This window comes from Pezoporus occidentalis, unplaced genomic scaffold (genome assembly GCF_034315485.1).
Source record: "Pezoporus occidentalis ecotype Australia unplaced genomic scaffold, CSIRO_AGI_Poc_V1 ctg210, whole genome shotgun sequence".
Lineage (NCBI taxonomy): Eukaryota > Metazoa > Chordata > Aves > Psittaciformes > Psittacidae > Pezoporus > Pezoporus occidentalis.
This window is the reverse complement of record NW_026913965.1, coordinates 121,715-136,673: the sequence shown is the minus strand read 5'-3', so window position 1 is coordinate 136,673 and position 14,959 is coordinate 121,715. Positions and strand designations below refer to the sequence as shown.

Here is a 14,959-nt window from a genome sequence, read left to right as displayed (position 1 = left end):
TACAGTTTGTTTGGAAGGCTTCACTTTCTAGAGAAAGCGGAAAATTTTCTTGCTATTTTGCTTGCGTAACAACCTTGTTTGAATATAAAATTGAACTGGCCAGTGTTTCAAAATACAGCTCTCTTGGTCCTTGGCTGTATTGGGCATGTAGAGGAAGGAGAATAATTTAAAAGAATAAATATAATGAAAATAGTTGGTGTGAGGTTTTTGTTGTTGTTTTGTTTTTAAAATGAATATGGATGTAGATAGATGCTAAAGTCCCCCAAACAGAAGTATCAGGTTTCACGCAACCTGCAATTTTGTTTACCTTTTCACACTTAACACTTATGCTTGTGGTTTATTAATTTTCCAGATATTAACTAATTCTTGTCTGTCTTCTTTCTGTGTGTTTTGCCTTTTTTTTTTCTTTCTGGTTAATGAGGTCCCAGTTTGTAGTGAAAATTGAGTCCTTGAGGTCATGACCTTGTAGTCATTGCTATTAAGTATCATCCTGCTTTGCTGCAGTTCTTCAGATTAGGTCAGTTCTTTCTGTATGATGAGCTGATCTGCTCTGCATTGATGATACATATGTTGTAAATATTATTAATGTTCCTACTTTATTAACCAGCCTTACTGATAAAGTTGGTCTTATGATTTGCCTAAAGGCAAACTCCATTAGTAATTTTTCTTCAGCAGATTTCTCATTTAGCGCTATCAGTTCTTTCCCTTTTTGTCGTTTTCCTTACCTGAGTTGCACTCATTACCATTTTTACCCATTTATGTAGTTTGTTTGTAGCACTGTGAAATGCTGTATTTGAAGTCCTTGTTAAAGCAACTGTATCGTATTCTTTCAAGAACCAGAAATCCAGTGTATTGCATCATAAATGATGCATTATCTCAGCTTTGTATTTCTTAGAGAAGCAGTCCCTGAATTTCAGTAATAAAAACTAGAAACAGTGTTTGTCATATGTAGTTCCATATCCTGCTTCAGTTATTGCAGTTCTAGTTTTGTTTTGTTTTTGGTGGTCAGATATACACAGTACTGACATTCTTGGACTAGCTTTAGTTGTTCCAGTGACTGTGCCTTACTGACTGGCTCCTTTTGATTACAGGCTTCAAATGTACCCGATATTATTGAATTGGATAGATGATACTGCTTTGTCTCTTACTGTTTGCCTGTCTTTACTATTTACCCCTGTTTACCTGATTTTCCCCAGTGTGAAGAGTGATTATGGAGGCTACATTATTTTTCCTGGCTTCCAATATGTTTTTGTTTGTTTTTATCCCATGTGATAGACTTTTCCCTGGACGTTCATTGTTGAACATATTTGTGCTGACTTCTTACGGTTTTCCTGAATGTACTCTAAGCAGCTGATCATCCTGGTTCTTTCCTTCTCGCAACATTTCTTAAGGTGCCTATCAATATTTATTATCTTGTGCAGAAAAGGAAAATTCTATTGCAAGCTAGGCAGGCTTTTCTCTCCAGACTTTTTTCATGTCTGGAGCAATCTTTACTAAATTTGCTCTGTGCTGATCAGTTTAGCTCTTATAATGCTTGGGATTCTATGATAGATTAGGTTCTTGGTAAAGTCTCAGGATGCAGAACGTTTGCTGCCTAACTGTTCTCAATCCCCATTAGGAAGAAGGTGTCAGAGTGCAATTTTATGTGTACCTCTTTAAAGGTACAATTCTTGTGCCACAATTTGTCATGCGTATTAATAATTCTGTAATAATGTAAAGTTATGACTTGGACAACTTAGTAATTTTAGTAATTAAAAGTATATGACAGCTAATAGGTTAAACATTTTCTTTAAATCCTGCTGGATGCCAAGTGACATTACATTGAAAAGGTCACCTTGTCTTCTCTGGGAGCAGTTTTTAATTGAGTACTTGTGGCCATTTAGGGATGTATGTAGATACTGGTAAAGGACCCTACTTTTCATCTTGCCTCCCCCCCTTACTGAACAACTATTCCCACTATACATTATCTTGATTTCCTTTTAAAAGTAAAGGGTTGTATTGTCATTGAAATGGCAAAATTACTGTCCTTTCTGAGGGTAGTTTTCCAAACCAATAGGTGAAGCTCCTGTGTTAACAGATGAAATGTTTTACCCCTTTTCTGTTGAAATATGTATTTGGATTTCTGGCACCTACAAGTTGTTTTTTCTGAGAAGGCACTATTTCCTGAGCCCAACAGAAATGGAACAGGAGCCTGACTTGAAATATGCCAGTTAGGTATTATTTTGGTCACATTGTTCTTGAAAGCACAGTGAGTTTGGGAGCAGGACAGTATTTTGTTTGTCATAAGGCTTGAACATTCCTGTGACACTTTTTGTAAGCTTACCAATATATCCTGTGTCCCCGATGTACAGTAACTGTACACAAAGTCGCTGTTTCTGTTTCAGATAAATCCTTGAGATTCCTTCACTGTGGTGGCTATAGTAAATGACAGCAGACAGTGGTGCTCAGGCATCTATTTGACACTTATTAGTTGTATTCTATTCTATCTCCCATTTTGTTTCATTGTCCTGTAATATTATGAGACAGACTGCTCCTATTGTAAATCTTTCTGAGACAGTAGCTACCTTATACAGTATGTCTCTACCGTCTTTTACATTATGTGGTTCAGAGTGCAATGCATAATCATTCAGACCCTTTCGTGCTCTAGTGTCCCCAATGCTCCCTTCTCCTCTCTGCAGTCTTTGCATTTTTGTAGTGCTTTCATCTTGTGATTTGAGGTTTGCCCTTAACTCAGGCTGATTTAGCTGGTGAGGTGTTCTTAGGCCAATGTCAGTTTTTCCTTGCTACGGAACATGGGCATCATTCTACTGACCAGAGTGGTAGAAGCCCAAAGGTAACTTACCAGTGTTGAACTCTTGCACAGCAGGCCGATGAGCCAGTTAAATTATGTCATTGTAATAGCTGAAGGGTATAATGAATGGCCTTGTAAACTCTGTTGCTGACATCTTTTTTTTTTTCCACTTGCTTGTTTTTGTGAATTGATGATCATCTTGGGTGTAACTACTTTAATCCTGTATTTTACAAGTGTTAGAATAATTTATTGTTGGAATCAGTAACTATAATAGAAAGTGGATACATCAGCTTTTTGAGATGCATTCAGCAGCAGGACTGATGAGCAGATTTTTATCTAGAGCATCACATTGTACAAAATATGACTAAACATAAATCCTGTCATTGAGTGCTCAGTCAGTTGTAATGTCATCTGTTCATTCCCTACAGTAGTGTAATAGGTGCAAGAATAATAGCTGTTTTGCAGTTTCTTTTGACTTCCTGGTTGTTGTGGAGTTTTTGTTTGTTGAGGGTTTTTCTAAACACATTGTCTAATTGTTTTGATGGCAAAAGGAAGATGTTTGAAATATTATATTTTTCTTTGCTGGTAATAAACAGCATTCCCTATTTGAGCATTAGGTTAGGAGGTTTAAGCATTTGACTAGGTGCTTTACTTCTTTGAATCTAAAGTGGAGAAAGAACAGTAATGATCATGTAAGGGGAATGCTTGGCATATTATAAAAGTCTGTATTGGAAGAACAGCTGTGGGTGTTTCAAAGAACACAGTAAGTTGGATATTGTTCAGTAAGGCTCTCATGAAAGAAATGAACAATATAATACAGAAATTCATATACATTTCTTCTTTTTTTCTTTTTTGCATTAATTTTGCATCCATTAGGGCCATATTGTGGTTTGGTCTCTGCAACTCCGAAACATGAATTGCCTATATCAGGGAAAAAGTTAATGTCTTCCTCTCAGTCTGCCACGTAGCTACCTTCTTTATTTAGGAAGAGGCAATGCAAATTCTATTACTTTCTTTGCCACAGTTTGCCATCAAATATTGAATATTCAGTAACTAGTCAGGATATTCTGTTTAAGCAGTTACGATGCCAAATCTTAAGGCTATAAATCCTTAACATTTTTAGATTTGGAGCATATATTAAGATTTGGAGCGTATATTAAGTGTGTACAAAAAGGGAATCTCATCTTTAATTGCAAAGTAAAACAACCATAAACTGAATAATATATAGAAGTACAAAGCCTGTTGTATCTCTTCCTATTTCGGTGCTTTTTAGTTCATTTGGAAATAAAAATTGCAAACTTTTCTCTGAAAGATTTTAGTTTTCTTTAACATTTTAGAAATCAGAGTTCATAAGGAGGTGAAGTTTGAATTCAACCTTTACCTTTCTTTGTGGAAAAAATTGCTTGAGTAGGTAATTTTCAAGGCTTTTGGATTCAATCTGAGTTCTTGCATGTTAGCTGTGAAAGATCTTCTAGCACAGAAAAGATTATTAAATATTGTTAACTAGAGTTCTGAAATGTTATTCTTCAAATTATAATGCTTATGTACTCTTCCGTACACAATCAGATATTGTTTTATATTTGTATTAGACTTCCTTGTTTTTCTTAAGAGCTCTTTGGACAAGGTTAAAAAAATTCCCTTTTTGCCCAGTGAGCTTGTGAACACCTGTGAAAGTAAAATGTGCTACAGTCAGTAGTGAGGAGGGACAAATCTGTGAAAAGTTGATGTATTTCTTCTGTGGGCATTCCAAGAGCAATAAGAACATGAGAAAACATTCCCCTTTTTGTTCCAGTAAAGGAACATAATAAATCCAGCTTAGTTTTAATACTATCCCAAAGTGACTGGAAAGATCAAAAAAGAAAGTGGAATTAAAATTCCATTAAGGCAGTAACTCTGCTGTGCTAATCATTATCATGGGCATAGACAAATTCACTGTTTTTTCTCTCCTATCTGCATTTTATGCCTTCTTATTCGTGTAATTTTATTTTATATTTTTATGAAGTCCAATGCAAAGAAAAAATTACTGAAATTTCTGGTTATTCTAGTTCTGCATGCGTCTGTGTTGTCAGTCATGTTGCTGTTGGCAGCATTCCAGCTCCAAGCTGCAAAGGAAGTAATGCTTGCTATTTACAGGTTTTCAGTTCTTTTGCAAAGTAATCGTTTTACTTTACCATGTGACCATACTCCTCAGATTTCTTATTTTTTTACAGATTTTTTTTCATAATTTACTGAGAACGCAAGTGAGATTGCTAAAGATGCTAGGAGCTCAAGGCTGCTCAGGGAGTATTTAGAGCTTGCTATGTACAGTCATTCATGTGCACCATCATGGCAGATTGAGCATGTCCCAAGTGGAACTTCCATAATACTTTTCTTGCAGTTGCTGTTTTTACTGCTTTGGATTGGGGTGTTGGAGCAAGACAAACTGGTTTTCCTTGTGTTCTTAGTGCTGACCCGTGCTGCAGGTGCTAGAACAGAGTGAGTGAGCCCAGTTTGAAACAGTGCTGGCATTTTACCTTCTATTTATTCAAAGCTGTGCTTCTGTTGACTTCAGCTTTAGTTGGCAATGCTTAGCAGTCCTGTGCAGCTAAATCCAGGCTTATGTGAGGCCCAGAAGAATGAAAAACAGCAGTGACCACAGTGAAGAAGTTTGCAGTCATAGGAAAGCTGTTTAAGCTGTAAGAATTTTAACTGTTCCCCAGGATGTCATCTCTTCCTTCAGGTTGAAATGCTACTTAAAATATCCTAGAACCTAGTAAGTAAAAAAAAACAAACTGAGATGTCTGTGAGCCTAACTGAAGTTTTTGTTATCCTGCTGGAAACAGTTAATATTCAGTGAGTGGAGGCCATCTTGTTGCTTCGCAGAGTTGGGTTGTGTTGTGCCACACACTGGTGCAGGAAGCTTAAATGTAGGGCAGCATGAAAATCTAGAGCACTGGAATAAATTACTGAAACTGAGATATTGTTAAGAATGTAGGTTGCTTGGAAAGTTAATAGGAAGTCAGCAGATGGACTGAAATACATAGACACAGGAAAATGTAACTTATGGAAGGGTCTGGTATGCTGTTTGCACTCTGAAAAATAGGTAGATCAGGTGTATCTCAGCTCAATGTCTATTTTATGCTTCAGATACAGATGACCATGCTAACAAAGATTCAGTGCATTCAAAAATATGTGGTTAAGGATTTTGAATATGGGCAGTAGCTAGGCTTGGGCAACGTGTTAGATTCCTGACATGCCTTCTCAGAGTAAGACTTTTCACTTTGTAACTGTAGCTAAATTAATGAATGGTCAGATGTCTCTGCTGCCATAGTCCTCTGCAGAGACAAAACACAAATACACAGCTTCAGTTTTTAGAACAAGGTGCATGTTCTCCGATGTCTCTGCTATGGGATATGTTGGTCATTTCCTGTTTTAGTTCATAAACTCCAGTTACTTTGGGCTACCTGTTCAAGCTGAAAAAAAGTAGTGAGGAATGCAGGCTGTATTAAGGTCCATTTAATACTTTTTATGGCTCTAGTTATAGATCTGGTCTTGGTTTTGTCATTCATAATGTAGTCATATTATTTTCTCATTCTTTACCTGTCTCTCTTACACAAACCATGTCTTTACTGGTATCTACTGGGAGGCAACTGAGGTAATGCTAGGTATGCCTTGCCCTTACATGCCCATGCTATGAGTCTAAAGGGGGCAGGACAAAGCACACCACATTACAGGGTATGAAAAAGGGAAAAAGTTCTTTTGATTTCAGATGATACACATACATGTCAATTACATACTTAAGGTACTGCTAAGTAATCTTTGTTTCATAAGTAAGATAACTTTAAGAATGTCTTTTCTCCTCCTGGGATTTGCTGACACACTGATCACACCTCAGCTGTCTCCTGGAATAAGCCTAGAGATAAACAGACCTCTTCAAAGCACTGTTTTGATTCATTCCTGGAGCTGCTTCATTATGTGTATTGGATGGAGATTGGAGACCTCTGAAAAATTATTATGGTTATGTAATTAAAGCCTTGCATAAGACATACGCAGAAAAGTGTAAAATGCAAATTGCTGTATTTTCTCATTGTACTTTAGCATATTGACTCTAAACTTTTTTTGGCAGAGTTACTGTTTGGGAGTTTTTAAGTTAAAAGACAGATTATAGACACTGTATTTTGTGACATTTTTACAACTAAGGTATTTAAAGGTAAACTTCAACTAAAGCTCCATTTTGTTTTGTGATCCTTCAAAAATCTGATCCTGCATATGCATTTGCAATTTTTCGCTATGCTTAACTTTGCACTATGCACTTTGACGAAGTCTGTGTCATGGATGAACATACAGGTAACAGCCAAAGGCCTGGGATTTAAAGTTCTGGGACCCATATATTCTCTAAGAGTTATTATTACTAAGCTGTTTTTCAAGACTAGAGTATCATAAGAACTAAAATATGTTGCCATATACACTAGCAGCTAACAAGGAAGGAGCTGTTGTCTATGCACAGTTCAACATGGATGGACTGGGCTTAATCTCTCGCTAATTTAGTGATTGCTGTGTAGCCAAAGGCAGTGCCTTGTAGCTGGAAACATCTTTTATCCATAATGTAGTTTATCTAAGTAGGTCTTAGGATCTTGGTCTTATCTGGATGATCCCAGCAGATTTTCCAGACTTGCTGGATTTTGAAACTTCTTCCCAAGGTTTTTTATTCTGCTTTATCATCCTTTATTTTATATTTTTATTTTCATTCATGGTCCTAGTTGAAGAACTTCCTTGTAAAGTTCTCATGTGCTACTAAGGACTCTTATGAATCGTTTCTGTTGTTGGGATTGTTTGGCAGTATATCGGTAGCCTGTGGAAACAATGCAAAAGGCAGATCTGGGAAAAGGAACAGTATCAGTTCACAAAACCAGGAGAACCTGTTCATGTGGACAAATAAGGAAGCATCATCCTGTGCATGTGTGTGCTGAAGCACCAGCCTTCTTGGAAGAAATTGCAGAATTTAGGAAACAATCTTGAAATCTGCCAAGTACAAATGAGTTCCTACTGAAATGAAACCTACTAAGAGTAATTGTAGTAGCCCTTTTACTTAGGAGCTAGAATGTTAGTTCCGACTTGTTCATTTTGTCATCCACACTACAAAATCTGTAGTCAGCATGCATTATACTTGCATGTGCCACAACAAATTTGTAAAAATCTGTTGTGTCTAAATTTCTTGTTTAAATTTGCTTACTGAATTTCTTTTATTAAATTTCGTTTACTAAATTTATGTACTTATTTGCTCGAGTACTATGGTGGGAAGTGTTCCAGTTGCCCAAGTAAAGGGGGTTGATTCAGTTGATCTTCCTGTGTCCAATGTGGGTCTAATTTAATAATGTTGCAGGTTTGTATGACTCTTACAAGGTTAGAAAGATCCTGCATTCTAGCAAACCCATCCAGTATAGCCTTGCCTTCATTGCTATGCTTTTTTTGTCCCTTTTTTTCACATGTCCATGTGCACAGTTCTATTGGAAGCTTTAAAACAAAGTAGGATGTCCCAGGCATTTGCTTCTATAGTGGCATACTTAAAATATAGCATATGTATGTTAATAAAGGACAGTTACATTCAATTTGCAGGCTGTGTCCTCTTCTGAACTCACTCCTTCTGACCTCTAAGACTGTAATTTCTGGAATGTTTGATGCTGGAACAAACTATCATTGTGGCAAAAGCAGCAATCCTGCCCTTTTGCTCTCCAGCAAGTGTTGGTTTTGCCAGCTCAGCTCTGCTACAGCTGTATAGTAAACCAGATCAGGGGACTGATCTAACTGAAAAATACTTCCCCACCCCTATTTATGATATAAACTGTGTATTTGCTTTCATGCTTTTTCTTCAGAAATGTGCCCTACTTCAGTACTGTAACACCTGACCTGTATTCACAGTATAGGTATATAAAATGTATTTGTAAAAAACAAATAGAAAAAGACAACTCAAATTCTTGCTTTGAGGGAGTAATACAGAACCTATTTGATCAAGTCACTAATATAGCACAAGAATGGCATGTTTTTACATCTAAGTTATACTTTTTCTTTTCTATCTACCCTTGCATTTTTGTTAAGGAAGTGAATATGAAATAAACCTTTGTACTATACATTGCTTTGTTTTCTTTTGGAGGGCTCTTTCCTCAATATCTGTTTTAGATTTCCTGGGCATCAATTTGACTTTATATTCGGTATATATTGATGCACTTGGATAGATGAACAAGTACACTTTTAAATACAGCATCCAAATGCTGGCATTCTAAGCAGCTGAAGAAAACTTAAAAATCGTCAACAATGAAATTGAGAATCAGTGAACTCATTTCAACTTTAATGCTCAGTATAGCTTCTAACAGAAATCAAGTATTATTCTTTGTACATCATATTTGACTGCCAAAAAAATGCTGTAATAGATGAAATGTGTGAAGAGTACAGTGCTAGTTCACTTATAGAAAATTGACATGTTGGAGAAGGGAAGCTGAATCTTCAGTTTAAAGTAGGCAGACTGTGGGAATATGAGATTTTTGCGGTAAGATGATCTGTATTTTGGAGCTTTCTGTAGCAGCTAACTTAATAACATGTGCATTTATTTGAATTCCAGAACAGGAGTATTAAAAGAAAGCTGAATTATACCAGTGAACTTATTATCTTCTTTAGTTTTATTTAAAGACAACCTAAGAAAGAGAGTTCAAGAGAAATTATACTAAGAGAAAAATTTTGTTACACTTTCAGTGGATGCTGCTGCTTTTTGTCAGAGGATTTTTAAATTGTATTCTTTAAAGCAGGAAGATTATCTTGAAGAAACCAGTATGTGGAAAACATTTTTCCATAATTTTGGGAGCATTTTACAATGAAGGTTTCATTTTACACACTAGAATGTTATACCACTCTTGATTAATTGTAGCCTACTACAATGTACAAACTGCTCTTTTAGATACTTGTTCTTTACTGTTTTTTTAGTAGTAGTAATAAGAATAAGATAGTTAATGTTTTTTAGAAACTGTCTGACTACAAGGGGCTGTTCTCTTATGCTCCTCCATTGTGTACCGTACTGTGGGTACATGGGCATGAAGAGATTACTCCCTCTATAATGTTGTTCCTGACCTTTGAAACTGGTTATTTTCATAGGCCTGCTAAAGGTTGGTTGTGGGTCGGTTGGTTTGTTTCTTTTTGTTTGTTTGTTGGTGGGTTTTGGGTTTGTCTGTTGTGTTTTGTTAGGGTGTTTTGTTTTTTCTGTTTTGCTTTTTCTTGAAAACTAGAAACAGAACTACAGTGAATTTAAAATGAGAGATTTGAGTACAAATCAACCCTTGCTCAGGTTTTTGAGTGCCCTTATGAAAGTGTTGCATATCCTAGCTTGCTTTTTGTTTTGTTTTGCATCTGGTGTACTTTCCTCAACTCTGTGAGATTCATTTTAGATGTCTGAAAAATTGCTTGGTACTTTCTGGAATAAATGTGCCTGCTGGCATCTTGAGCATTGCTTGCTTTTGCTCTGATGTGGAGGTAGCACTGTGATGCAGATGATGAAGCTGTAAAACAAAAATCTCTGAACTCTGAAACAGTTTAACTTCTCAAATGTAAACATTACTGTTGCTTTATGTCTAAGTTCCTGTTTAAATGATATTTAGAATTAACTAATGTTTGTATGTGTATTTTGAAGATATTAAAAAGCCTCCTGCATAGCTGTACTAGTGAAAATTGCGAAATGAAAGGGTATCAGTTTCACAACCGTAAGCTTGTATTTATCAATTATTTTTGTAATATAAAAAGTTCTATCCAGAAGAAATGTAGAATTGGATGCTGAAGTTTTATAAAATAAGAAATGAGCCTGTGTTAGAAAATGATTTTTTCTAAAACAGTTTCTTTTCTTTTTGTTCCTTTTTTTTTCCCTTCTCTTCTAGGACCGGAATAGGCCCTATGACACTTTTAACTTGCACTCTTTGGAAAATTCCTTAATGGATATGATAAGGACTGATCATGAGCCTCTGAAAGGTAAACACTACCCTCCCAGTGGCCCACCAATGAGTTTCGCTGATATAATGTGGAGGAATCATTTTACAGGTTAGGAATATTCATATGTCCATGCTTGCTTGGTGTTTAAACAAAAATCAGCTTTTCAGTTTCGCTATAAATTTTTTGCTAATGAATGAGTTGTCAGTTATGAAAAGCTTCTGTTTTCACATCTTAAGATAATTATCTGTACTATAGGAAGATCAGGTAAAATCTGCATACATTTCTTGTGAGTGCACAAGCATTATAAAAGCTAACTGGCATTTCTGAAACTTGGTTTTGTGTAACAGCAAATAGCACAGTTGTGTCTCCTGCTGCAGTCACTCAGTTCAGAAAAGGTGTAGTGAAACTGAAGTCCAATTGTTTCTTCAATACCTTATTCAAGTTAATGTGACTTATTTTGGGATCATCAGGTAGTATACAGGGTTCTAAAACAATCACTCTACAGATGTTTCAGGTTTTGTTGTGGTTTTTTTTTAGGGTTTGGTTTTTTTTTTTAAGTATCTTAATTTGGATCTCAAACTGTTAGGGGAACCAAAAGCTATTAGGATGTTGTTAAATGGCGGGAGAGTTTTGATTATTTATGCTACTAAACTGTGTTTGTTCTACCAGCTGTGGCATTGGAGATGAAACAAACCATTTCTAATACTCAGCTGATACTGAATAGTGAAAGGTGGTGGCAACATTTCAATGAACAAATATTCCTGATTGACCTGCACACTCCTCTTCTTATTCTTTCATTGGTTAAGTTTAAAAATAGGCAGACATTCTTGCTTACATGCATTCTTGCTCACTTTGAAGATGGTAGCTAATACTGAGCTGTACACAAAGGAAATATGATTATGAAACACTGAGAAGTCAGGACACTGGAATTGATAGAGAAGAAATCCAGTTGTGTGTGGCCATGCTAATGCTTATATACACACTTTCCCAATGTCATGATTGCCTCATTTGCTTCCCTCTCTATTTACATATTACATAGAAAAATACTTTTTCTTGGTCTGAGGTTTTGTGCCTTTTTCACTGTTTTTCTGGATACAGATTTTTTGTGGTGGTGTTTTTTTCTACAGCCATACCAAACTGGATTCTGTGCTCTCAGTTCTTTTAAGGTGGTGCTCTCCACTGTTACCTTGAAATTTGCTGTGCTGTATGCTTCATCTGTCTTTAGCCATTATTCAGATGTCTAAAATGGCAAGAAATGCTGTCTCATGTCTATTCTGACCTTAGTTCTCCAAAATAATGTTTACCTGAAATATACAAAAACCAAAACTGAGATTTCTGCTGGATATATTTCATATAGCTGGTATTTAAAAAACAAACAAGAAAACCAGGAATAAATCCCAATTTCTAGTAAGTAGATTTAAGCACTTATTGTATCCTGTTAATTCTACCTAAAACTCCCATGTTGTTTTTAAATTGGTATTTATTTAAATATACTAATAGAGACTATTTTTTTTTAAGAATGAATTTCCATATGAACCTGGATGTGGAAGAAAATGAGAAGGATAGGGTTAGAAAAGTAGGACTCTAGAAAAAGATTTTAACATCATATAAGTGCAATTTTGTTTCCTTAAAACAATTCATTTTTTTAATAGAAATATTAGCACATAAAATAATAGTGCGTGAAAATATTTAATTCTTCTATGTTGTTGGGTCATTCTATCAAGAATACTTTCCAGTACTCAGCTGAGCTAACCTGTGTAAGTGTTGCAAGTGGCATATTCCACAGCTGCATCTGTGGGTCATAATGCTATTTAATGTTGGTGTTTTGCATGAGGTAGAAATGAAATTCTTAGTTTCATAAAGTATTTTCTTACTTTTTGAAAAAAGTATACTTTTCAAAGCAAAATTAATATTTTCATCTCTACTAGGTTAACAATTTATGTAGGAAACTGCCTACCTTAAATGGATGTTTGAGAGCAGTAGGAACTGTTTGTCTGTGCTCAGAAAGTAAAACCAAAGAGTTGGATATTAATTGAAAGTTTGAGTTTACTTGTTCCATTTGCCAGTGGAACTGTTAGCTCTGTTTTTGCTCTAACAAACATTTCTGTCACTTACTGGATGTGCTTTTTTTAACTATCTCATTTTCTCACTCAGTGCTGCTCACCTGTTTGGCCGCCTGGCCTTGTTACTTAGTTCTTCTTCAGCTTCCAGTCCAGTAACTGTTGGAGAAATATTGTTTGCTGTTAGTTACCTCTCTCTGTTTCGCCCCAGCTGTCTTTTTTCCCGTTGATGTAGTTAATTCTCTCTTGCTTTCTTTTCCTCCTCTCTGACTAGACAGCTTACTTTGCTAACCTCCAGCTTTGCCTTGACATACTGTGCACTTTCCTCTCCAGTTTTCACACTATGCAGCATGACTGCTAACTTTCATAGCAGTGACTGTTCCAGGATATTAATTCTCCCTTCCAAGATGTGTTGTCTTCCTCTGTATTAAACAGTATTAGTATTTCAAAAGAATCCTTTTCAGAAAAACCTATTTTTTCTGCAAACATTGATACACTTGTCCAATTGTTTTCCTTTTGCATTTTATTGTTGGGTTTTCCGTGAAAATTGGTCTTGACTCTTTACCCATAGCTCCAATTTTCTCTGCTGAAGATGCAGAAGGTTTTCAACTACTGTCCTTCTCTGTCCCTTCCTCAGATTTCACTTAATCTTGTCTTCTAAGCTCTCTTGCTTTTTTTCTTACTTATCCCACTCTCCTCTGGCTCTCCTCTTTAGAGTAGTAGCACATTTTAGTTTGCAATCACCTTGTGAAAGTAAGTTATTGCCCTGCTTGCTTTTGCTTGTTTCTTAAGTCATTGTTATGTACTTCAGCTTGATTTTTCGCTTTTCAGTTCCTTCTAGACATTCCTGTGTGGATGCACCTTGTGCAAAATTTCAGCTCTTCTTTCTGGAATCTTACTAACTTAACCAACTCTCAGAGCTACTTCCTCCTCATTTAACCTTCTTTGTCTTTCATAGTAAGCTAGGTATGGGGTTTTTTCCCTTTAAATCTTTCCTTCTGCTGACATCTGTGACTGTCTCTCAGGGGCAGCTTTTTCTTGCATAGATGGAAAGTAAAAGAACCACAAAAGCCCTGGTTTAACAAGTGATCAGACAAAATGAGATGGCTTTCAAATGACCTTTTAAATTGTTCACCTTTTGGTAAACAAGCCTTGTTTTGTCAAACAATTTTAGCTAACAACACTTGCATGTCAGTTGGCCTTGTATTTACTATCCAGATTTTTAAGCAAAAGGGGTGAAAAGATCAGTATGAAAAACCTCTGATCTTAAAAACACAGGAAGGTTTAATTGTAGAAAAGCTATACATGTTTTGGATCCTCCCATGCATGTTACAAAGCCGGTGCAGCTATTTCAGGATCATTTCAGCCTGCTGCTGGCAACAAAGTCTTCAGCAAATGAGTATTTTTAGAAGTACTGGCATATATGTATTTATTAGTAAAATATTGCAGGTGGTTTATCTGAAGGTTGAAACTTTGCTTGGAACATAGTCCCTCTTGGCATATGTGCCTACTCACATCTCGGCAGATATTTGAAACAAAAAGTAACTATCTTGGATATAGAACAAGGGCTTCAGATTAGAATGTGGATGGGGGTTAACAGTAACAGATTCTAATGTGAAGACCAAATTAAAATGTTTCTGTGATGTGTTTCATCTGACTGTGGGATATAAGTTCCTCATGCTCTGCATTGTTCAGTGGAGGTAGTGAAGAAGCTCGGGGTGAGGAAGAGTCTATCCTCTTGTTCAAAGTAGTTGAAGCTTCACACTTTCTCTGGATCTGAGGTGTGATCAGACTTTGTCCTGAAGGCTATGGAAATTCAGTTTATTTCAAGGTCACCAGAGTAGGTCACTTTTTTTAAAGCATGATCCACTTGGCCTTGAGAGGGCATGTGATTAAGCAACTTTTTTGGGGGTGTTACTTTCAAGTGTGGAACAAGAGAAAGGCTGAAGGATTGTTAGTGCAGCAGAAACTAACTGATCCTCCGTCTTGCAATATTGAATTACTTACATTGAGTGAGTGCTAACTCAGTCTGATTGGCAGGCTGGCGTGGTGCTCTCCAGCTAGGAAAGCTAGGGTCACCTAGGTTTTTTTGGGTGTTTCTTGCAGTAAGAGAGATTTGATACCTAGCTCTGGGGCTTCTGGACTATGATAAATTACCATC

General features: G+C 36.3%; 1 protein-coding gene across 9 annotated transcripts in view; it reads left to right on the top strand.

Moving 5' to 3' along the window:
• Positions 1-14,959, top strand: part of CPEB3 (cytoplasmic polyadenylation element binding protein 3) — a 93,179-nt gene that overhangs the window by 21,407 nt on the left and 56,813 nt on the right. For 6 of the 9 annotated variants that reach the window (XM_062619430.1, XM_062619431.1, XM_062619427.1 and 3 more), the window contains exon 3: positions 10,687-10,846. In XM_062619430.1, coding sequence (XP_062475414.1) covers positions 10,687-10,846 — 160 coding nt within the window. The remainder of the gene's footprint in view (positions 1-10,686; positions 10,847-14,959) is intronic. The other 3 variants (XM_062619433.1, XM_062619429.1, XM_062619428.1) reach the window with 1 other exon arrangement.